At 37.6% G+C, this 25,895-nt stretch overlaps 1 protein-coding gene and 1 long non-coding RNA gene across 4 annotated transcripts; one reads left to right on the top strand and one right to left on the bottom strand.

Annotated features, from left to right (window-relative positions):
• Nucleotides 1-224: 224 nt before the first annotated feature.
• On the top strand, nt 225-2,485 carry LOC133719725 (uncharacterized). Its single transcript, XR_009851408.1, has 4 exons — nt 225-500; nt 588-639; nt 1,106-1,166; nt 2,322-2,485. It is a non-coding gene; the product is annotated as an uncharacterized LOC133719725 (long non-coding RNA).
• A 5,078-nt stretch (nt 2,486-7,563) lies between these two features.
• On the bottom strand, nt 7,564-10,818 carry LOC133722321 (uncharacterized). Of its 3 annotated transcripts, none has more exons than XM_062149201.1 (6): nt 10,660-10,818; nt 10,310-10,443; nt 9,349-9,525; nt 9,158-9,256; nt 8,807-9,046; nt 7,564-8,129 (listed from the first exon to the last, which is right to left on the bottom strand). In XM_062149201.1, exons 2-6 carry the CDS (start codon nt 10,376-10,378, stop codon nt 7,692-7,694), a joined length of 1,023 nt encoding a protein of 340 aa, XP_062005185.1. In that variant the 5' UTR covers nt 10,379-10,443; nt 10,660-10,818; the 3' UTR covers nt 7,564-7,691. The 3 variants fall into 3 exon arrangements, with proteins under 3 accessions (XP_062005185.1, XP_062005186.1, XP_062005187.1); XM_062149202.1 differs by having other exon boundaries at nt 10,310-10,460; nt 10,660-10,816; XM_062149203.1 differs by lacking the exon at nt 10,660-10,818 and having other exon boundaries at nt 9,349-9,540; nt 10,310-10,446.
• Between the last annotated feature and the right edge of the window lie 15,077 nt (nt 10,819-25,895).

Raw genomic sequence — 25,895 nt, 5'->3', positions numbered from 1 at the left:
TTTAGTGGCCCTAAAAGTCGACTTTTTGTTCGGGTCAAAATTTGAGAAAATGTTCTTCATGGAAGTTGTAGGGGACGTTAAACCGAGCGCGTGCATATGTGGTACGTAAAAATCGGAGTTCGTATGTGAAAGTTATAAGCGAAATATTAATTTTACTGTTCATATAGTAAGTTTCTATAAATAGCCGAGTTACTGTGGTAAGTTTCCATTTTCGGAAACTTACCGAGCCCTCTCCCTTCTCTCTCCCCGACCCTCTCTTCCTCTCCGACCTCTTCACCTTCTTCCGGCCATAACTCCTCCATCCGGCGACGGATTTTGACGTATAAGATGTCGTTGGAAAGCTCTCTTCCTATTCTTCATTTCTGGGTTCGTTTCGTAGCTTAATATGAACTGTGGAAGGTGCAGCAACGAGAAGAAGAGGACGGTCACTGTAGCAGTTTTGAGTCAACGCCGATATTTTCCGATTCCGGCAGTCTCCAGCCACCTAACTGGCATCGAAGGTTCGGTTTTTGACATAGATCATTTCCCCTAAGGTCTTTCATTTCAATTTGCAGTGTAGAGGTCGAATTAACAATTTCAATTTCTAGGGTTCTTGGAATTTCTGGAAATTTTTCACCGGCCAAATTGGAGCTCTTCCAGGTAAAATTGGAACTTGTTGTAGTGGAGAAAGAGGTTGGATTTGTTGAGTAGATGGTGCTGCCAAATTTTGGTGGCCATCGGAGGTGGTTGCCGGTGGCGCGTGGGGCCCACGCGCTGCCACTGTTGGTGGTGCGTGGAGGCGTGTACGGCAGTGTTTTAATTTCAGTTTTTAGCCCATTAAATTGTAGAATTGTTGTAGAGCTTGTATGTAAAGTTTGGTGAATTTTGGAGGGGTTTGGAATTATTTGTGAATTTCCGAAGTTTGAAGTTTTGTGATTGAATTGTGGGAAATCCGGCCGTCGGATTTCCCTCGTTTTCGTTGTGGGATATATAAATTGAGGAATTGGTGTTGTGGAAGAGATTTGGGTTGAATTTGAGAAGTAATGGAGATAGGGATTTTCGGGTTTCGTTTAGGTTCGTAATTATTTTATCGGATTGTCGTTTACGGAAATATAATTGTGTACAGGGCAATGCCGCGAGCTACGGTTAAATGAAGGAACTCGTTTGCGTGGTCGCCCAATAGTACTGTGAGTGGACTTTTGTTTTTAAGTAAATGATGCATGCATTTATTTTGAAATTATTGGTTTATTTAATTATCGAGCATGATATTTTGTCTTGGATTATAATTTGACATTGATTTTTCATGAGTTTCGGATATGAACTTATTATGCTCGGATTTGGATTTATGAGTTGTTTTTGAGAATATGAATTGATTTTCAGAAATTGATTATAATTATTATTTGAAATTCTGATATTGTGATTTTCAATGAATTCTTTTCCGAGGTGATTTCCGGAATTTCATATTTATTTTTCATTCACCGATTTGAGATCTCTGAAAGATTTTCGAAATGAGATTTCGATGGAATTATATTTCTTGTTTATTTATCGACTTTCGGCTTTGGCATTGGGAGTGCCTTGATGATGAACTTGGAATTGGTTTTGTTTCGATTCATGGAGATTATGTTTTATTATTATTTTCTCTCCTATTTATTTTGAACTTGAGATTATCTTGGCGTGTGGGACACGTCGTTGGAAATTCTTTTACGAGAGATGGGGGAAGCCTTATGTATTTTGGATTTACTGGATTTTCGGTTATGTTTCCCTGTGCCATACTGAGGGGTGATTTTATCATGCTAGCATTGATTTTCCGCCTTTGTGGCGCGGTGATGGGATCACCGTAGCCCTTCCGCCTTTGTGGCGCAGGTTATTGTCTCTGTGACAGTAATTCTGTAGCCCAGTATCCTATCGCTACACTTAGTGGCGTAAGGGTATATTACGGGAGTTATGGGAGTTCTTTAGCCTGGGAGGCTATCACCCAACCAAGCCTGAGTGGCTTATTCGTATGGCTATCATCTTCCCCTACTTATACTATTTTTGACTAGCGGGGACTAGTCTGAGTTTCCTTAACCAGCGGGGCTGGACTTATATTTTCGAGTATTGAAATTTCAATCTTTTACTCTGTTGTTGTGACTAGCGGGGCTAGTCGGTTTTCTGGAGTTCAACGTTTTTCGGATTATTTTCTTAAGTGTTTTATAAATGTTGCATGCATCCGGATTTTATATATATCGAAAAATGTGGGAAAGTATGAAATACATTTGGTTTTAATTTGTTTATTTTTGTCCACTCACGCTAACGTGTTTTTCAATACTTTTCCCCTGGGCCCTTCGGTTTCAAATGCCCAGTTTGCAGGCGAAATTAGTTGAGGTCGGGCGTACATGGAGTCGAGGCATAGCCAACAGCATTGCTTCCGCGTACTCATTCTATTTCTGTTTTCTTTGTTACCTAGTGGATTAGTATTGCTCTGATAACCTATGGGATTAATATTGTTTTTGGGTTGAGACTGATATTTGTGAAATTGGAGTTGTGATTTGGGGAGCAGATGGCTCTAGAAGATTAAGGATGGATGATTTAGAAGTGTAAATGTTTTCCTACAGGTTTTGGGTAGCCTACTTTTAGGGGAAGTTCCGCCAAATTTTTGGTAGAATCTCTTCTAAAGTGGGCCCCGCAGGGCCACTTCGGATTTCAGGGTGAAATCTGGGGCGGGTCCTGTCACTCACAGGCCCAGCACAACCTCTACACAGGCCACGCACAGCGCCCACTACACTGCTTTTTAGCCTCGCCAGCAATTTTTCAAAGTAAAATTTTATAAAAGTTGCTGACTTGCTGTTTTGATTTAAAATTCCTACTTTCTTACACTCGAGGATTCTAATTTCCATTGTTCTACCTTCCATCTTTCTTATAACGTGGGATTACGCAAAATTGTGGAGATTCGTGCCGCTCCGAACATTGTTCGTGGAAGCCTGTCTCCAATTTGGATTAGTGGTGGCATTGAACAAAGATTGTTCTTGACCATTAATTGAAACCTCATTGTTTTGGTCTAATCCAAAACTCTTGGAAATTAATTTCTTGGTAGCAATTTACGCTTAGAAATTTACTTTTTTTTCGTGGAAGCATTTAGGCTCCGAAACTTATTTGTTCTTGTTTTCCTTTTTTAAGGAGGTCAAACTTAAACAAACTCGACTTTGCTTCACTATGGACACTAGGCGAGTATATGGTTGAAAATAACCCAAAGAATCTATGGGTTGCCCTTGCTTTGGGAATATCCGAGACTCCCAACTTTCGAATTGCGTAAGAGATGACAAAATCTCTGCCTCAAGAACTATAAGTCAGTACGTGAGTATTATTCAGAAATTCTCAGCATTAGATCTATAATGCGATCTTGTAATCAGAATGTTACAGATGAGGAATTGATTAAGAAGACTCTCTACACCTTCTTGTCAAAAAGATTATAATGACACACCTAAGGGAGGTCACCGCAAATGAAACCCTAACTCTAAGGGTAATCAATTCGAAAGTTTTAGTCCATCTAATCACCCTACTCAGAAAGAAAACCACCATAACAATGAAGCGGACACGCGGCTGTGGATGCCGTAGTGGAAAGAGAGGGATCGCCACCACTATCGTCAATAGTGGCGCCAGAGGCGGCCATAGGGCTGCAATATACATTCACAATTTGTGCCTCAATCACGATAAGATCAACCATAATTAAACTGAGTTTTAATGATGAAGTGTGTTTCCAATGTGAAGCAATTAATCATTGGGAAAAAAATGTGTCATGACTCCGATTTAATAGCTACTACCTACAAAGCTTGAAGGGAAGCAAGAAAATCTTATCACACAGAACATGAAGATCAACATTTTGAGCTCAAGGTTGCATATTTTTGACTCTGCCAATATCAAACAACATTGAAGTAGCCGAATTTGATTAGAACCTTTTATTTTCAAGAATGATTGTAATGGCACTTGCCATAATCTTATTGTTGCCTTTGGTTTCTAGCTTTTCTTTGAATAGACTCATCCAAGGTACATGCGATGTCAAGGTAAGAAGTTAGATTAGTGGTACTTAAGTGAGTCTCGCTCCACCTACATCTCTCCGTTCTTACCTGGTCATATTGTTTTGGAGTTACCGAAAGAAGTTAAGTGACTACTATTATCTGCATTAGTTATTTGGATTAGACTTCTAGTCAGAAACTTTGATGTAATCATTGGCTTCAATGAATAAAATTTTTACTTTTTATTCTATCTCTTTATTCTAGTCAAGCATTTTAGGAATGGACTCTGGATAACTATATCGTCTCATGGATAGTGTGACTATGCACACTTCTTCATGACAATCATTTTTAGATGTTGCCTACACATTCCTATGTGAAACCTATGGCAAAACCCATCCAAATTAATTCAAGGCTGTGGAATTGCTCAATTTGCTTTGCCTAATGGCACCATAATGACTGTCACAAAAAGCTCTCTATGCCCCTAGAGCTGGAAGAACTCTTTTGAGCTTTCGAGATATTGAGCCAACGGATTTCATGCGGAAATACATTGTGAGAATAGAAACTAATTCCTTTGCATTACCTCTAATGATTGCGGACGTAAGTGCATATTAGAGAAGCTTATGTCTCTATCTAGTGGACTCTATGTTACCACTATTTGAGCTATTGAATTTAATAATGTCATAAGAGATGACTTATGGAATTCTGATACATATTGATTTTGGCATGACAGATTAGGTCATCCTGGTTGTGATATGATGATCCGTCTACTAACGACTTCACACGGACTTACCTCATTTTTGAGCTACAAAAAGCAAGAATCAAAAGTTGATTCAAGGAGAAACTTGGACCACCATCAAACACCTTGGTGTCCCCGCCGCCATCCCCCTGCGACTTCTGGCATCTTTTGATGCCAAGAGTGACATCATCACTTCCTCGATCATATGCTTCTAACGCCAATTGTGGTGCCATGGTCCAACCGAAATGCTCATCGTTACTTCTAAAACCTATAGCTCGTTTTTGCAAAGCTTGTTCTTTAGGAAAATTAGGACTGAGACCGTCCTACGCAAAGGATACCATTCTATTCTTACACAAAATCCAAAGGAATATTTGTGAAGCTATTCAACCAACTTGCGGACTATTTTGATAGTGTTGGTTGACAAGTCGACGTGCAGGTCACATGCCACACTCTTGTTCAGCCAAACGCTGCTTATGTTAAACTCCTAGTACACAATATTCCTCTACGGGCTCACCACTCAAATCATCCTATCAAGTCAATTCATCTTAACAATGCTAGTGTACTTACATAACCATTTGTCAAGCATAATTAGCTATAATAAGCCACGCTCATACCACAGCCAGCGGTGCCAACAACCACCAACGGTGTGACCTACGGAAACACAGCCAAGCAGGCTATCACCTGAGCCCCGACTCACCCCCAGATCACTGCTGACGCGCATCCATGCGCCGCGCCAAGATCGCCTCGCTGAAGCATCAGAAGCTGGGAACTGAAGCATATCAGTCCCACATCGAAAACAAGGAAGATGTCAGCCTATTCCCCACCTATAAAAGGTTTACTCCTCTCTCCTCATTAATTACGCATTTACTACTTACATACTGTTATTCTGTCAACACAAATACATTGACTAACTTAGGCATCGGAAAAGAGAAGACCGCCAACCGCGGTCTCCCTCTGATGCCCTTTGTATTTCATTTGATAGATAGCGGAAGCCACAAGAGCATCATAAGTAGAGGTCTGCCCACCGGATCAGCGTTAACCGAGATTTGGCCACTGCTAAATCTTAGACATTAACAGCTAGAGAGTTTTCATTGAACACCTTTGATGCTTAATGCATGTTCATGTCCATTGAGATTAATGTTGAATATATGGTTCCCCATGTTTGCACCCAAAATGGTCTCGCAGAAGGCACCACTAATAAGTTATACATGGTAGCCAGCATATTGGTAATGTGCACAAATCTTCCTATTTCCGCTTAGGTCTATGCAATTTTGTACACAGCTGTATTTAGTCGTCTACGACTCATTGCCACTCAACCCCTTTCTGCGTCACAGTTGGTGACTAAGTACGCACCAGATATCCCGTACTTACTCATATTTGGGTGGTTTATGTGCCTAATTACGCTGCCACAATGCATTCAAATAGGTCATACATGACGAATGAGTATACATATGTTGGACATGATTCTCCAACCATTGTTCGCTACATAGAACCCTTGACATGCGATCTCTTTACCATTTGTTTTGCGGATTGTCACTTTGATGGGACAATCTTCCTATCGTTATGGGGAGATAAGAACGTCAATGTTCAACATGAACGACAAGAATTATAGTGGTCTGTCCTGACTTTGTCTCATCTTGATCTCCGAACTGCACAGTCCGAAATGTGGCGAATTATCACATCGTTACAGTGATGAGATCACACATACATGCTGCAAAGGTGCCTGTAAGGACTAACGTCCCTACGAGTGGACGTGGAGCCGCCCTAAATAGAGGTGGGCATGGCGCCAACGCCATAGATAGTGGCACTGTGGCGTCACAGGCCATGGCCCCAGCTAGGAAGAGTGGAAGGCTTGTGGGTTCGAATGATATTTTCCCTAGAAAGAGAGCGACTTTGGCACAACTAGATCATTTGATCATCGATACTCAAAATCCGTCTCATTAGAATATTTTGGATTATGGTTTTGTCCAAGAGACATCGTTAGGGGATGCCTCAACGTTAGAACCATCGTTATGGACTTCGATTATCCGAATCAAGTAGCTCTCGACCACAAAGCGCGTTTTCAATAAGACTGAGATGCTTAATTTACGGATTAAAATAATATGGAAGGATGTGTTTAAGTGATTACTTGATCGGAAGGTGATGTGTCAATAATGAATTATGCCCATGCATTTTCATTAAGAGGACAAGTTCTGGGTTTGCTATTGTTGAGGTATATGTTGATGACATGAACCCTATTGGAACTCTAGATGAGTTAGAGGAAACCATTAAACACCTAAAATCCGAAATTGAGATGAAAAGATCTTGGAAAATATAGTTTTGTCTCAGTTTAGAGCTTCAGCATCGTGTCGCTAAAGATATACAAAAGATACTTAGGCGCTTCAATGAAGATGAAGCAAAGTCTGTTAACACTCCCATGATCATCTGAAGACTTGATCTTAAAAAAGATCAATTTTGTCCCAAGGCATGGCCAGTGACGGCGGTGATGGTCAGAAGGAGGAGGCTCTTTGGGCCAAAAATCTCTCAATCCTGCTTATGTTTGGTCCCTACTAGGGACAAATTAGGCCCGACAAAAAAAAATTGGTCTGGTCCTAGACCTAATGAAAAATGTGTTGGGCCTAACCTGTGCCAAGCCCTAGTTATCTCATTTCGTGACATCGAAAATAAATAAGAAAAAGTGAAATATGGACTTGCATAAGGTACATAAGTTTCAAGAATTTTACCGTCAAATTGGCTACGAATTAGTGCCATTTAGTTACAATTTTGTGTAATTAGCAAATTCATTGGTTTTTCATTTTGTATGATTATGAAGTTTTTCCTTTCTGACTTAATCGGCGGTGGTATTCACATAGAAAATTAGAGGGTAAAAGAAGTTAAAAATTTCTATTACTTGGTTACATCAAGGTGAAATTATGTAAACTGAGATTTTCAGACCAACACCATACCAGATAGATCCTAAAACTAGTGCTGATTTGCAGGCTTACTCATTTTTGTTTCTTCGTGTCACCATTTGCAACGTCATTGGTATTTTGACGGGGTTGGTCTTGTTGCATCTTGTCATCAATAATATTTGAAGAAGCAGCAGGTGCTTCGTCACCGGATGATAAGCCAGCTGCTTCATCAGAGCCCTCAGAACCAGGGTCAGAAGCCACTGAATTGGACTGCTGCAATTCAGACATAATTGATGGTTGAAGAGATGGAGAACAACCAGTCTCAATGAAATCACACATTTTCTTGTCATCTTCTTTCATTCTTTGTGCATAGGCTTCATAGTCAAAACCACATGCATTCCTGCCACCAAATGCAGCATCCAACTTATCTATATCGAAAAGCTCTGCCATTGTCTTCAGGCTCTGTGGGTTATCAGAGTACACAAACTTCACTTTCTTGAATGTTTTAGGCTCAAAAAATGGCTTTACCATCTGCATGAAACCAATTTTTTAAACACAAAATTTGAAAATGATAGTAAACAAAATAATTGATTGATCATTTAATTCAATTTTAATATAACATAGAACTACATTTATAATTCTTAATTCTGAGACTAAATGAAGACTAACACATACAAGCCACATATTAGCGAGAGATTTTGGTCCAAAATATCCATGATCAATATACTTATACTTTTTTTTTTTTTGAAAGGATATACTTATACTATTTAGAAGTATACAAAAATTAGAGTGGTCCTTACTAACTGGATATGTAAGACCAATTTAGCATAATGTTGAGCTGGTATATAGAGAGGTCCTAACCTTCCCGGTTCCCAGATTGCCCAGATTCTTCTCTACTACTTGACTACTTCGTGTCTTACTTTTGTGTACATGCTTCATCTTCACATCAATTCCAACCAGTTACTATTCCCTACCCCACCAGGAAACCCTAACCTAACAGCGTATTTATACAGTGATACTATATTTCGTTGCTTGCAGTTAACTTTATATTACTTGCTTACTTTTAATCACCGCTACATGTATATACTACTGAAACAATCCCAAAGCCCTTGCTTATTTTGCTATATATTTTCCAACATAGGATAGGACTAAACAATAATTAGGTTCAAATAAGAAATAATAGAGAATGGGTATGGATGATAGCATACCGTCCAAAATGACTCAAATATTTTTGGGGGGTTATAAAGGATGCCAAGGCCCAATCTCTCAGGATAATGATTCTGCAGGACCTTTGCTGTTTCCCTAGTCACTTTCAATGATATACTTGATGTGTTCCATAGTTGGAAATTGATCAGCCACACCATCTGCTCGTGATCTGGATTTGAATTTATGGCATTCTCCATGCAATATACCAAATATAAGATCTGTTCATTTACCGCGTTTGTGTTCTGCAACATTAATCAATAGATTTCATGATTTTCAATTATACCATAACAATAACTAACTGGAAACATTATATCGTATGAGGGACTCTAGTGCTATAAAATTAAATTATCTACCTGAAAACCAGGTCTCATTATAAGAACTGTCCTTCCATACTTGTCAGAGTAACTGGCTTTGTAGATTTTTCCCGTCTCTGCTTCATGAGCAACATTTTCCTGTATGATACAAGAATAAACCAGTTAAAATTGCGCAATTGGGCCCTCGAGATTATGTTGTTGAATGGTAGACAATAACATTTCATACGTACCCAGCGAATCTTCTCTGGCTTGTATTCCAGTCTCCATTTTATGGAGTCTTTCAACATCTTTCCTGCCTTCTTTGTATTCCAGTTTCGCGCTCTAAGGTACCTTGATATTTCTGCTTCTGAACAAAGCGTTGGTAGCTTATCAACAATAGGGCCTATCATCTTCTTGACTTCATCAATCTAAAAAGGAGACAGCTAGCAATGCATTAATTATTTCCCATGATCGAGAGACCCAACAATAAAACTAATGACTTGACATCAAAGTTCTCACATATCGCTACAACGAAAGTAGCATGAACAAAGTAAATTCATTTTGATATTCAATGAAGCATAATATGAGAGTCCCGGTTTCATATTTAAGGTTGGTTTATACAGAACATGAATTTATAATTTTGTATTTTCTAAAGAACATAGCTATCTGAAGGTTATCATTAACAGTTGAATATGGATAAACCAACTTCAATCCCAACCTTCATCTAAACAGGAGAGACAGTTTTCCAAAATGATAGGTAAAAGAGCTTCCTAGATGACTGTTAGGAGAAGTGTTTGGTTTAGAAATTTGCAGCTTCTTTTGGGGTGCGGATTATGCAACAACATTCAACCATGACATATGAGGCCGATATCCTCTTTAACTGTGCCCTTATATACTTTAACTGCACTCCTCAAAGTTCAAAATACCCAAAAAACTAAAACAACCATTTTCTTCCTATCAATTTTTTAAAAGCATCCAAATTGTCATTAAATCCCAAGTTAGACTGCAACTCCCAATATAATTAATTTGAGTTCAACATGTTACATTTACATATAATGGGATATGAATATTTGCTTGTGCCAAGGTTCTCAGGTCTCAATCAATACCCATGAACAAGTATAGATGATCCTTCAAATCAAACAATATATAACAAAAATCATATGAAAAGAAAGGAAAAGGATAAATATAGTGAAAAATGAGATTAGAGCATACCTTGGCTTGCTGCTCATCTGGTAACAATGTTTTCTCTATCGTACTTTCCCGCTGCTTTTTGAATGACATCTTCTCTTCTCAGATTATTACTATTATAATATATGAATTCCCGACAATCGATCACCGAAGAATATCTGCCAAATTCAAATTGCTTGATAAAAGACTCAAAAAGGAGGAAATTAATCTATGATATATCAAAAAAAAAAAAAAAAAAAATTGGTGCGTAGAAATTTAAAATTTTAGTAATCAAAAGAAAATTTTCAATCATGTGAGGTCCTGTAACTCCAATTCTTGTTGGAAATTATAGAACCGTAAAGGAAAACAAGGGATTTGAAGGATGGAGTTTGTACCTGTTTTATATTCCATGCAAAAATACAGAGTCACCGAATTCATCTCAGAAGATTTTTGGTGTGGATCAAGTTTTCTCTGTTTTTTGTTTTCTGGAGAATGAACAGTATGGGATGTGAGAATCCGAGTTTTGTAGTTGTCGTGGGGACGAGAGTCGGTTTAGGACCGTTAGTTGAGGAAAACCTCAAAACTCATCAACTACTTTTTTAGCGGATTTTGTATGGGCGAGGAATATCACGACTTCATTCGCGTCATGGCACACGCAAAAATTGACATTTTATTTAAAAAAGAAAAATACTATAATTATTGTAGACGTAAAATTTAGAACCGTTAAAAACAAAAAAACATTAGTAAGATTTTGGCTGATACAATTTGTGTCTTTTTTTCAAATGCAGTTTACAATTTTGCACCTATTTAGTAAATTTTATTTTTAATTATATTGTTAACTAAAGGGCATATGTGGAAGTTTAAAATTTAACCGTAACAAAATAAAATTTGCTTAATATAATAGATATCATTTACCTTCCTATCCCTTAATTATTAAACTAGCCCCTTAACATGTGCTCCGCACATGTCAATTGGTTTTTATTTTTATTTTTATTTTTTAAAATTTAAAAAGTTACAATAGTTTCTCTTCTGATGTTGGGAAAATTTCTCATTTTTTCATGAGAAGTATTGCAATTTTTTGAAATATGATATAGTCAATTGACTATCTTATCCTCATATAGAAATAATTTATTTATTAATATCTATATTATGTGAGGGCATATATGGTAGTTCAAAAATGTAACCATTCCCTCAAGAATTGGCTTAATTATATAAGATATAATTTTAAATTAATATATGATGTAAGGATCTATGCAATTTCACACTTGCTTTGGCTAACAAACCATCTTCTTTTAAATATAGTCAGATTAACATGTATAACTAGTTTGGTTAACTGCCATTTAATTTTTTTTAACCTTTTTTTCTTCTTTTATTTTTAGAGGATCAAAAGATTGCACTCCTACGCCCATGGTGACTCGAACCCATTAACCTAATAATTTGGGAAAATTACAAATAATTTGATTTCTTATTCATACCAAACCAAACCATCGGAATCGAAACCAAAATACATTTTTTTGATTGCTTGGCTAGTGATTGCGAACAAGGGTGAGGAAAACTAATTATAGACAATGAAATTCACACTCAATTTTTTTATCTCTTAGTTGAAGTTCTTATAAAAAGACAAAATGTAAGATACTAATATATATATATATATATATGTATATATGTGTGTGTGAGTGTGAGTGTATATATATAAATATATATATATATATATATATATATATATATATATATATATATATATATATATTTTTTTTTTTTTTGAAACGGGGTTTGGAACCCAGCCTAACTGGGAGGCTCAGCCCCACGCCCGGAATTATTATTAATAATAGATGGACAATTGTACAGCGAGGGGGGACATATTACCTAAACCTCGAGTACTAGTACAAGCATCCTCATAGAGAACATCCTGGATAATCACAGGTGTCTCATCTAACCAATAATCATCTAAGTAATCAACACTAGCAAGATGGGCCAATCTATGTGCCACACCATTTGCTTCACGATAAATAGAGCAGAGTGATGAAGAAGGAATTGAACGCAAATAAGCTTTACAATCCTCTACAATACATCCTACCTCAGATAAATCTTCTGTGTCTCTATCAAGTGCATCAATCACCATGGTACAGTCCGTTTCAATGTCAACGTTATCCATATCTTGGTGAATGAGAAGTAGGAGTCCCGCTCTCATAGCTTCAAATTCCATCTGGAGAGCAGATCGAACATGAGAAAAGGGACGAGCAATGGCAGCTACGCACACACCGTTCTCATCTCTAATGATTGCCCCAATTCCGCCTTTACCAGTCTCACTGAAGAAAGCACCATCAGTGTTTAACTTGAGTCTCCCCCTCGGGGGTAGCTGCCACTTTGTTCTCTGTCTCACCCTCTTCGTCATCTTGACAGGGTGGGCATCATGATAGTCTAGTAGCCCAAGTTGTGGTGTTAAAAGGACAAAAAGAAGCCCCCTTCCGGACCACATCATTACGTGCCACCATAAAGCCCACAAATGCATGTAGAACATCTCTATCATATGATTGGGCAATAGTTCACAAACATGCAAGAGCCATGCAGACACATTAGTAAAATGGTGGGAACGTACCTTTAACTTAAGAGGGCTCAGGCTCCAAAACTCTTCAACTCTTTTACAGCCTTTAAAAACATGCAAAGCATCTTCATGGTAATTGTTGCAAAACACACAACTTGAGTCCGAGATTGCACATTTCCTTGCCAAAGCAGCCCGAGTAGGAATAATCTCCCTGTGCATCCGCCAGATGAAAGAACGGACTTTGGGAGGCACTCGTGCCTTCCATAACGCCTTCCAGTGTAAATCAGCTGCCCTGTCCGAACTTCTTGAAGAAGAGGCCAAATTAGACACATTCTCTGTGAGCCTATAGGCATGGTAGCCGCTTTTGATGCTATACACCCCTCTTTTGTCCCAGTGCCAAACTCTCCTATCAGTTGGAGCCCGTACACTGAGAGGAATACTTGCAATCAAATCAACCTCGGTTTGCGAGAAGATTTCTTGCAAAAATGGAACAGCCCATTCCATCCTTTCTTGATCAATTAGGTCCTCGACAACAAGTGAATCCAGGCCCTCCATAGGTAGAGTGAACGGTTTGAAATTGTAAGGTAATGGAAGCCAAGGATCTTCCCATACCCTAATGTTCGAACCACTGCCCACTTGAAAACAAAGACCCCTACGTAGTACCTCTCTGCCCTTCAAAATACTCCGCCATGCAAACGACATATCACCCTTAATAGAAGCATTCATAAAATCACAATTAGGGAAGTACCTCGCTTTCAAAAGCCGGGCAATTAATGAATGAGGGTTCTGGATGATCCTCCAGCCTTGCTTGGCTAGTAAGGCAAGGTTAAAGTGATGCATGTTACGAAATCCCAGAGAGCCAACACAATCTTTCCCACGAGAGCCAATGTATCTTCCTATTTTCTTCCGACGATCCCCACCAAAACTTAGCCATCAAGCTATGCATTTCATTGCACATGTGTATAGGAATTTCAAAGCAGCTCATAACATAAGTAGGGATGGATTGAGCCACCGCCTTGATAAGCACCTCCTTCCCTGCCGCACTAAGGGTCTTCTCACTCCAACCTTTTGTTCTTTTCTTGATTTTCTCATTTAGAAAGTTGAAAGCTTCAGTTTTTGAGTAGCTAATCTCTATGGGAAGGCCAAGGTATTTGTCATGCTTCTCAACCCTCATCACATTCAAGATAGCTGAAATATCATCCTGGAAAGTCCGCTGCACATTCTTACTAAAAGAAACGCTACTTTTCTGATAGTTAACAAGTTGACCTGACATGCGCTCATAACCACCAAGAATATCTTTCAACACCAACGTATCCTCTATTGCTGCTTTGAAGAAAATGAAAGAGTCATCAGCAAAAAATAAGTGCGAAATACAAGGCGCACCTGTGCTTATGCAAACCCCATGCAGTCTACCATCATTCTCAGCCTGTATAATCAACCGTGATAACACCTCGGCGCAGAGTAGAAAAAGGTATGGTGAAATAGCGTCGCCCTGTCGTAAACCCCTAGATGGAATGAGGTTCCCCCTAGGCACACCATTTAGCACAAATGAATATGAAACCGTTCTAACACAGCATAAGATCCAATTCACCCACACCGTACTAAAACCAAATTGAATCATCACATACTCTAGAAATTTCCACTCCTCCCTATCATAGGCTTTGCTCATGTCAAGCTTTAAGGCTCCATAGCCAACATTACCCCTCCTACTACGCTTTAGAAAATGTGAGATTTCAAAAGCCGCTAAAGAATTATCAGAAATCAACCTCCCCGGAACGAAGGCACTCTGATATGGCGAGATCATGTCCTTGAGAAGAGGCTTCAACCGGTTAGCTAACACCTTGGAGCCGATTTTGTAAATGACGTTGCACAAACTGATAGGCCTCAACTGAGTCACATACTCCGGATCATCTACCTTTGGCACCAGAGTGACATTAGTATGGTTAAGCTGCCTTGTCAGCTCATCAGACCCCATAAATCCCTGAACCGCCTGCAGAACATCAAAACCCACCACGGACCAGAAATGTTGGTAGAAACCCGGCGAGAAACCATCAGGCCCGGGCGCCTTTGATGGATGCATCTGCTTAAGTGCTCCGTACACCTCTCCCATAGAAATAGGCTTGGTCAACTCCCTATTCATGTCTTCCATCACCAATCTAGGAATAATACCATCAATCTGGGCAAAGTCATTAGGCCCAGACGACATAAACAAGTTACGATAATAAGAAAGTACCACCTCCTCAAGCTCCTCATCCTCTGTACGCCAGATATTATTCTCATCAAACAGACCCTTTAAGTGATTCTTCCTCTTCCTATTACTCGCCCTCTGATGAAAAAATTTTGTATTTAAATCCCCATCAGTGAGCCAAAAAACCTTGGCACGCTGTTTCCAGAAGAGATTTTCTTGGTGTAGGAACTCATCTAACTCGGATTCCAATTGCAGTCTAACGCCGTCCATAGGTGTAGTAACTCATCTAAATATATATATATATATATATATATATATATATATATATATATATATATATATATATATATAGGGAGGATCTAGAGAGGACCTCCTTAAACTTGAAATGTGAGGATATTTTTATTTTTAGCATGTAGTTTATTAATCTAAACCATTCATTTTCTAGACACACATATAAATCCTACAAAAAATTAGCCTAATCGGAAAACGTTTAACCATTTGATTAGCACATTATTCGTTTTAATTTTATCTATCGGACTACATTTGTTTACACAATTTTGAATGACCAAATGATTATGAATTTAGTTGATTTTTTGTAATCACACTTCTTGCATAGGAATCTAAGGGATACTAGTGTTTTTTCTCTCTTTTATTTCTTTTAAAAGAGGATCAACGGATTTCACTCCTACCCCCATGGTGACTCGAACCCATGACTTCGTCATTAGGTAGTGGGTGCTCTAACCACGGATTTTGTAATCACACTTCTTGCATAAGAATCTAAGGGATACTAGTGTAAAATCTGTGAAATTTATGGAATCTAAAAGTCTGGGTGTATTCAATGGGAAAGTCTAAGGTGTGTTAATGTTTGTCATACATCAACTTTTTAATAAATATATATTAAATTAAATTAGTTGGTGAAACATGTTATACAGGTCAACAGGTTATCCACTTATAATTTGACAGGAAAATTCTACAATGTGTTAACGTATGACATGCATACAATTGCCTTAAAAGTGGTAAAATGAGTCCTCAAAATAGTAATATTAGTTCTCAAAGTAGTAACATGAGTCCTTAAAGTGGTAAATTTTCTTAGTTACCACATGAGTCATCAAAATAGTAATATTAGTCCTCAAAGTGGTAACATGAGTCCTTAAAGTGGTAAAAATAGTTGATGTATGAGAAATGTTAACATACCATAGCTTTACCCAATTTGACATATGTACTTAAAAAAAAATTACCATACTAAGTACTCATTTTTTGTTTTATACGTAAATTGTTCAAAAACTTGTAATGAATATCGTAAATATAGTAATTACTTTGATTACAACTATAATTATCACTAAATACGTCCAATGTAGTCGTTTGTTGTAAAATGTCTCATCAATGATATAATTTACAAAAGAAAGGACTCTAGTTACAAAAAGAACAACCGGATTACAAGAATAAGGACTTGAAAAGTTTTAGGTCTAATATGATTATTTACCATATAAACAAAACATTTGTTGTAACATTGGTAAAGTGATCGTTTTTTTTTTTTTTTGTAAATGAAATCATATTTCAAGTAATTATCATAAAAACAACCATAATTACCACTTTATACCTGTGATGCCCCGGAAATTTGTAATTACTTTCCGAGGATTTTCCGGAATTTAAATTGTGGTTATTGGACGGTTTCGTGGCTCGTGGATGGAGCGGAAGTGTTTCGGGCGAATAATTATTTGAAGAATATGGTTTTAGGGGGGTTGCAAAGGTTGACTTTTTATTCGTTGGGATTCTTCGAAAACGTCCTTCACGAAAGTTGTAGAGCGCATCGGTACGAGTTCATGGACATGTGGAATGCGGAAATCAGAGTTCGTATGAAGAAGTTATGGCAATTGGAAGAAGTTTCCATTTTGGTATAAATAAGGAATTTCCGGAAATATTTTCATAAAATCCCATTTTCTATTTCCGGAAAGTTTCTTCTCTCCGTTCTCTCTCCTCCGCGGAACCTAGACCCGACGGAAACCCGCCGACCCGACCCGACCCGACTGGTTCTCTCACCTCCGGCCACCTCCGGTGACTGGACAAGCCGAAACTGACTCAGACCAGCCTCGTGCGTTGCTCTGTGGTGTTGGTTTGCACGGTGGTTCACCGAAAAGTGGAGATCGCAGACGTGAACAGTGGCGCGCGGACTGACCCGACCGGAAATCCACTTTTTTGGTGACTTCTCGGCCGATCCTTCTCAGTTTTGGAATGTCCTCCTCCTTCTGATCATCCTCATAACCACCTTGAGGGACGATTTTGCGTGTGGAGTGGAAGATCAAGGGTTGAAGATCAGCGGTGCACAGTGAATCTGGAGCTTGATCAAACAGCAACGATTGGTCAATCTTGCAAGCTTGATCTAGGACGATCTAGACCGATCTAGGCATAGCTCTAGGTATGAAAGTTTCTCTACTCTTCATGATGATCATGTTTGTTGGTCATGATTTTCCGGTGGTCGAGTTTGACCCTGTGGCGGCGTTACGGCCATGTAAGGGACAGTTTCTGGTTTTATATATCATCTACTCGTCGATACGAGCGTTTCAATATATAATACGCAATTTTTGGAGATCGTATGATTAAGTTGTGATTTTTACGGTTTCGGACCGTTTGATGATTTGATCCGTGAGGATTTGAGCTTCCGATCGACTTGTGATTTTGACATATCGATCGTATAAGTATTCCGGAGACATTGGGTGGTCTCGGATGTGGTTTCGCCTCATTTGGCGTCACCTTGGGAATTTTGGTTCGATTTAGGGTTTCGAACGTTATTCCTTGTGATTCGTTGACTGAATCAGAGTTGTACTTCCTTAGGTGCTTGGCGAAGTACTTTTGGACGGCTATTTTGTGGATTGGCTGCCTTGTTCTGTACTGAAGACGCAGCGGGAGTTTCGAGGTGAGTAATCTCACAAGGTTCATTTACGAACGGAATTACCTTTATTGTTTTGAGAGTTATTGATTTAACTGCAAACTATAGTTGGTATTAATAGGCATTCCTGAGCGGATGACTACGTATATATATATTTAAGTGAAATATATATGTTTTGGTGGATCTGTGGATTTATGAAAACAATAGGCATGAATGATGCGTTTTATTGTTTTGGGTTGTGGCTTTTGGAAAACAAATGATTGTGGAAATGTTGATTTCAATTTGTTTTGAAAAGCGTTGAAATTTGGGAAAAGCGTTGAGATTTGGGTATGAAAACAATATGCATGGAATGATGCTTTTTATTGTTTTGTGTTATGGCTTTTCGGAAAACAATGATTATGGAAATGTTGATTTCGATTGTTTTGAAAAGCGTTGCGATTTGTGTAATGTTTTTGAGTCCTGTGCGACTGCTTTAATGATTTGCTCCTAGGGACTGTGCGGCCCGAGGAACAAAGTTCTATGACTATAGGCAGAATATCAGGTAATCACGTCTTTGGCCGAACGAGTGGTTACGTTTCAGTTAGAGCTCTAGTATGTCTGCCATATAGGTAATTCATGGGGTAACGGGAATTGGTTATTGATAACTCATGACATTACGTGTTTTTAGGGAACAAGGTGTGAGTTGCTTCCTTATTAACGGTTTTTAAGGGGACAAGGTGCAAGTTGTTTTCCTTATTAACGATTTGATAGAAATCAAGGTGTGAGTTGCTTTCTATGGTACGATTTGATACGATTGATAGAAATCAAGGTGTGAGTTGCTTTCTATGGTACAATTTGGTACGATTGATAGAATTCAAGGTGTGAGTTGTTTTCTATGTTATATTGATAGAATTCAAGTGTGGGTTGTTTTCTATGGTACGATTTTGGTACAATTGATAGAAACCAAGGAGTGAGTTGTTTTCTATGTTTCGTTTTAAAAGGAACCAAGGTGTAAGTTGCTTTCTTTTATTTCTATTTGACAGGAAATTAAAGTGTGAGTTATTCTCCTTTATTTCGTGTTTTTAAGGGATCAAAGTGTGATTTGGTTTCTTGATTGAAACGTGCGGGCTTTTATCCTGTGATTTTGTGTGAGTTGTTTTGAGTTACTCATACGGGCTTGCAAAAGCTTACCGGGTTTGTTGTGTGACAACCCGGTGCACTATTCAAACGGTGTAGGGGTTAATCCTGCAGGTCAGGGTAATCGTGGCTAAAGCTGAGGTAGCTTGTTGGCAGCAGAACAGGTAGGAAGCAAATTTGGTTGGCTTTGCCATTGTTGTGACTTCCGCTATGTAGTAAACTCTGAGGAGCTTTTACGTTTTATCTTGTTGTTGACAATTTAATTCGTAAGCTTATGTAATATATGACTCAGTGGACGGGTCAATATTGACATAGTGAGTTCAAGGCATCAATACGTATGTAGTTAAAAGGGAAAAAGTTTCCAGGTGCTTGGTATTGATGGTTGAACGATTACGCATATGTAATTATGGGGTTATATATCGATTTTTATTTGTGTTAAAAATCAGGGGCGTGACAATACCTCAATTGTTGTAATTTATAGTAAAATGCATTGTCAAACGAGTAATTCTCTCATGGATGGTGAGATTTACACAAGAAAAGTATTAGTTACAAAATAGAGAACCTTAATACACAATTAAGGACTCGCGCCTCATTTACAATATATACATAAAGTTTTACCACTTTGACAGCAATTCGTTGTCACATTAGTAAAATGGTTCTCAGACTTGTAATATAAAAAATTACCACAAATAAGAGCTTGGTTACTACTTCTACAACAATTCGTTGTCTCATCGGTCAAATGGTTCTCAGACTTGTAATATTGAAGAATTACCACAAATACAACCTTGGTTACTACTTTGGACCTCAATTGCCATAAAATCTGGAAAACACATTGTCAAATAAGTAAATAACCCCTAAAGGATAGTAGTTACAAAATAGACAACCTTATTACACGATAAAGGACTCACCACAAATTTACTTAAATATATGAAGTTTTACCATTATAGCAACACATTCGTTGTTTTATTAGTAAAGTAGTTTTGAAAACTTGTACGTAATAGTGAAGTACTAACACTTATTACAACTAGATTACCACTTTTTACCACAATTCGTTATTTTATTGGTAAAATATCGAAGCATTATCAAAATTACAACCTTAATTACTACTTTTGTCCTCTATTAGCGTAAAATCAAAAGAGAATATGATTATTTAAGTTCTTCTCTGTCTGCCTTTCTTTTCCTTTCTCTTTCTTTCTTCTTTCTTCTTCCTTCTTGGTCCGTAGTTGAAATTCTAGCGTATCAGTCCAAGATCCATTTTTGCAGGTTCATAGCTTCTTGGGCCGGCCAGGATTGCTCTTATGAATGGCAATTCGAATCCATATAACCATAGTGAGTCAGAGATTGTTGGGTTCTTGGAGGCCAAAAATGGGAATGGGAGTGGTAATGAGAGTGAAATTGAGATTGAGGGTGATGTGGTGGAAGAAATGGGTCAACTGAGAATTGTGCAAAATGGTAGCAGCAATGGTGTGAGTCATGTGGAGGAGTCAAAGGGGGCGAGGATTTCGTTACCGTGGAAGCTTTTGCAGCCATTCACACTTGGAAGTTGAAACTGGGTAAGTTTACTTTAGTTGTTGTATAGAGTTGTTTTGTTGTTTTTCTTCTTTTTTCTTTTATTCACAAGTTATGTAGTTGGAGATTGTAAAAGCAGCATTAAGAAATTGGGCTTTGTAGGTTTGTGGGTGTGGGTGACTCAATCTCCTCTATTTGTTCTACTATTTTGTTGAGTCGACAAGAAGACCTTCCGAAGACCCTCTTTATGTTAATACGAGTTGTTGTATCATTAGTGAAATACTTACAGAACAGAGAAAAGAAAGTTTCAGAAACTTAGATTGTTAGATTGTTGGTTCTTTGGAGTGCAGAGAAGGTGTTTGCAAAAATGCCGAAGTCAAATATAGGTAGTAGGGAGGCCATGGTCTATTAAACTCAACGAAACGACAAGGGGTCGATTGCGTATGGAAGGCTGGTGTAATGTTTGTAAAGAGAACCAAATTTCATTTGGAGACACCCTTGTTATTGAGGTAGTCAAGCATTCTGTATTTCAACTTCATGTTTACAAAGTAGGAGCAACCCTGGATGCTGAAACTGAAAGCTAGGTGGCTGCAGGATTTCAGACTCGAGGATGGTTTTGTTAAGACTCGATAATGGTAGATAAGATAATGAAGTTAAATTAGGACACTAGTAATGAGCTAGGGGCCTAGGATTCATGGGGTCCTCCCAAACTGCACCTTTGAATCTAAGATAAGACAAAAAGTACAAAGCACCATCAAAATTGAGACTCGAGGATGGCTTTGTCAAGCCTGAGCAGCTTTTTAGAAGCAATGTATGTGTCTATTAGAGGAAAAGTGCCTTATGCACACTACAACATAAAGGCTTTTTAGCGACTAAGTTTTCTGCGAGGAATTTATTTTCCTCAGTAAATGTCACTTTTTACGAGGAATATTTCGATTCCTCACTAAATGTCATTAGGTTTTCGGCGAGAAACATATTTTCCTCACTATACACCACTTTCTACGATGAATATTTTAGTTCATCACTGAAGGTGACCATAATTTGGTCTTCTAAATCATCATGTTATTAGCGAGGAAATATGAAACTTGGGTGAGGAATGTTTTCATCGCGAAAAAGACATTCAACGAGGAAATAACGATTTCGTCGTTATTAGTTTGGCGCAAAATTATGTAAAACCCGCCAAATTCAATGGCGACAAAACTATGGTTTCCTCGCTAAAAGACAGACTTTTACGAGGAACTATTTCCTCGTCAAAAGAAGTAATTAGGGAGGAAATAACGATTTCGTCGTTATTTGTTTGGCGGAAAATTATGTAAAACCCGCCAAATTCAATGGCGACAAAAGTATGGTTTCCTCGCTAAAAGTCCGTCTTTTATGAGGAACTATTTCCTCGTCAAAAGAAGCAATTAGGGAGGAAATAACAATTTTGTCGTTATTTGTTTGGCGGAAAATTCTGTAAAACCCGCCAAATTCAATGGCGACAAAGTATGGTTTCCTCGCTAAAAGACAGACTTTTATGAGGAACTATTTCCTCGTAAAAAAGAAGCAATTAGCAAGGGAATAACGATTTCTTCGTTATTTGTTTGGCGAAAAATAATGAAAAACCCATCAAATTCAATGAAGACAAAAAGTATGGTTTCCTCGCTAAAAGTACGTCTTTTACGAGGAACTATTTCCTTGTAAAAAAGAAGCAATTAGTGAGGAAATAATGATTTTGTCGTTAATTATTTGGCGGAAAATTATGTAAAACCTGCCAAATTCAATGGCGACAAAACTATGATTTCCTCGCTAAAAGTCTGTGTTTTACGAGGAACTATTTTCTCATCAAAAGAAGCATTTAGCGAGGAAATAACGATTTCGTCTTTATTTATTTTCCGGAGCATTATGTAAAACCCACCCAATTCAATGGCGACAAAACTATTGTTTCCTCGCTAAAAGTTTGTGTTCTGCGAGGAACAATTCCCTCATCAAAAGAAGCATTTTCATAGGACAATTATGATTTCGTCGTTGTTAGTTTTGTGGAGAAAATTGTATAAGACCTTCCAAATTTAATAGCGATGAATGATTTCCTCGCCATAAATACATTTAGCAAGGATCTATAATTTCGTCGTTGTAGATTTTGGTGGGAAAAAATTATAATTGGGGGGGGGGGGGGGGAATTGGCAGTATTAAAAAAAAAGGCTCCATATTATTTTTTGGAGGGCACAAAAAAACAAAAATAAAACAAAAACCAATATTATAAATAGATGACGACCAAACCCTAACATTAGGTTTCTCTCATAGCAGCTTTCTTTATTGATCCAAAAAAATAATTTTGCCACAATTGATACAGAATCATAGAAAGTTACACAAAAAAAAATACATTTTATTTTATTTATTTTGTTTTTATATTTTTTTTTTCATTATTTTTTTTAAAACCCCACCCCATTCCCACCCTTGATGGGGCTCGAACTCATGACCTCTTATATATGAGACCAAAGCCTTACCACCCCACCAAACACACACACCCTACAAAAAAAAATACATAAAACAAAGCTAGACAAAAAAATTATATTCTACAGGTAAAAGAAATAAAAAACTGCACTGTTTTATATTAGGATTTATGAACGAAAAATCAACAAAAAAGAAAAGAAAAAGAAAGACATAGAAAAAGTCCACGAAGACAAAAAAAAAAAAAATAGGGAATGAAAAAAAAAATCAGGAAGGTCTCCTCGGTGATTCAAACATTGAAGAATTGTGTAGCGGTCTTACTAACTGAACTAGCAAGGCATTCATTATATATAGCTTCTAATATATAAGGCTCTTCTACTGATGGATCCCTTTTTTTGGTCATGTTAAAGGATCGCTTATTAGACCCACTTTTCGAACATATATTCATATCTTAACTGTTCAGTTTTTAAGTATATATGAGTAGATCATCTCTGCAAATTTTCAGCCAAATTGATAAGCATTAAGGTATTCATAACTGCAATTTATAATTATGAACACGAGCGGTTCAAGCTTGACAGATTCAGTTCGTCCATTGATTTAATCTAGTTCGATACCTTAACGATCATCGATTTGGCTGAAAATTTGCAGAAATGATCTATACATTAAGTCCTAAAAACTGAATGGTCGAGATGTCGAAATACGATCGATAAGTGGGTCCCATAAGGGATCCCTTAGTAGAAGGGCCCAATATATATATATATATATATATATACATACTATTAAGAGAAGAGGTTTTGTTAGTCAAAGTGGGTGTGAAAATATAATAAAACCCTTATACCTTATATTAATTTTTAATAATTGAGTGGCAGTATGGTAAATACAAAAATTAAAAATCATATAAAAAATAAAATATATAATTTTCAAATAGTTAACTATCCATGTCTGCAATAACCACTCACAATTCAGATAACTTCCCACTTTCTTTTTTCTCAAATAACTTTTATTTTTTTCTCAATATAATAATTATAAAAATTCTACACATGCAGAGCATGTGAGCAGAAAACTAGTAATATATATATAGGGCCCTTCCACTAAGGGATCCCTTTTTTTGGTTTTTCTAGGGATAGGGCATTAGATCAACTTTTCGATCACATTTCGGCATCTCAACCCTTTCAGCTTTTAGGTCCTAATGTGTAGATCATTTATGCAAATTTTCAGTCAAATCGGTGATCGTTAAGGTATCAAACTAGATTAATTCAACAGACGAACCAAATCTGTCAAACTTGAACCGTTCATACTTATAATCTTAAATCGCCATTTTGAATGTCTTAACGATAATCAATTTGGCTGAAAATTTTCAGAAGTGATCTACACATTAGGACCTAAAAACTGAACGGTTGAGATGCAAAAATATGGTCGAAAAGTTGGTCTAATGCCCTATCCCTAGAAAATACCAAAAAAGGGATCCCTTACTAGAAGGGCCTTGTATATATATATATATATATATATATATATACATGTATGTATGTATGTTTGTTTGTATACATACATACATACATGTACATTGATAGGAGCATAATTATGCGATATTAATAGCGTTAATCTCTATACTTTCTTTGTTAGTTTAGTGTATTTTCTCGTTATTTACGTTGTTTATTTGTTTTATAGGTATTTTGGAGCAAAGAAGGAGAAAAGAAGTAAAAGAGGGATTGAAAAGCAAAATCGGGAAATCTGCCTGTGCAGATCAGTTAACTTCGACAGAGCACTGAGACCAGCTCAGAACGATCCAGAGGATGATCTTTATATTGATGGATAGCCTCGGATGTCTAGTTTCCGAATCTTTTTACGGCTCATCAATATCATTTTTCTAGAAGAAGTTATGGCCGATTTAGTACAAGAAGGTCAGGCTGCGCGTGAATCTGAGGTTGGACGGGAATTTATGTTTCGAGGCCCAAATCACACCGAGAAGCCCGAGGACGAGTTTGTGCTTCATATTCCGACTTATGATGGACAAATGGCACGATGTGAATGGTTGGAATGAGTCATCAAGTTCAAGAGCCAATAGGAAAACTCCACCTAAGCACGCGAACCCTAATTCTTTTAGGTTTTGGATTTCCTAACCTCTAAGCATATAAAAGGAGATCAATCTGCAGCAGCTCTCTCTCTCTTCCTCCCCTTCTTTAGTTTGTTTTGTTTCTTCTATGTTTAACTAGTTTTTATTAGTTAGGGGGCTGCTTGAAGCCCCTAGACATGAACTACAAGATGATTTGACCTTTGATGTTATTTTCTTTTAATCCAAGATGAGACTTTTGTTTACTACTTTTTCCATTGATGAATGCTTGCTTGTATGCTTTGAGTGCACGCTTAGTATGCATGTTAGGATTCTACCGCTTTGATTGTTTGATGCCTGTGTCAATAGTTGGACTCCTCAAGCCTTCTAGAGAAGCAATTGTTAGTTTTCACTATCAAGTAAACTAAGTCCTAGGTTAAGCAAGGCGCTAAGTTTATTGCGATGCCTAGTGATGTCTCAAACTCTTTTAGACCTTAATGATCTCTGCATGTTTAATCTAATAAGCGTACCTTTAGGTTGCATTGCTTGGGAATAGTCTAGGTGTAGAGCACTTCCTGCCTAGCGTGCAAAGTAAGAAAGGGTAATAGGTTGTGTTCAAGCGTACCGAGCCAACCTGAGCATCTTCATCTAGATTAATTGAATTAGGATTGAACAAATTGTCTTGTGTGTGATTGTCCGGGGTGGATGCATCTTCCCTAACTATCTTCATCATATTGTTTTCAAACCATCTTAAAACCAGTTTTTGTTATTTTCAGCTTCTGTACTCTATATTTTCGTATTTGTTTAGAATAGTAAATCAATTCCGAATAATACCAAATTTTGTGTGCTAGACGCCCTATGTGTCTAGTACATCTTTGTAAATTTTCATAATTTTCTGAGTAGTTT

This window comes from Rosa rugosa, chromosome 7 (assembly GCF_958449725.1).
Source record: "Rosa rugosa chromosome 7, drRosRugo1.1, whole genome shotgun sequence".
Taxonomy (NCBI): domain Eukaryota; kingdom Viridiplantae; phylum Streptophyta; class Magnoliopsida; order Rosales; family Rosaceae; genus Rosa; species Rosa rugosa.
This window is presented reverse-complemented; position numbering and strand designations above follow the sequence as displayed.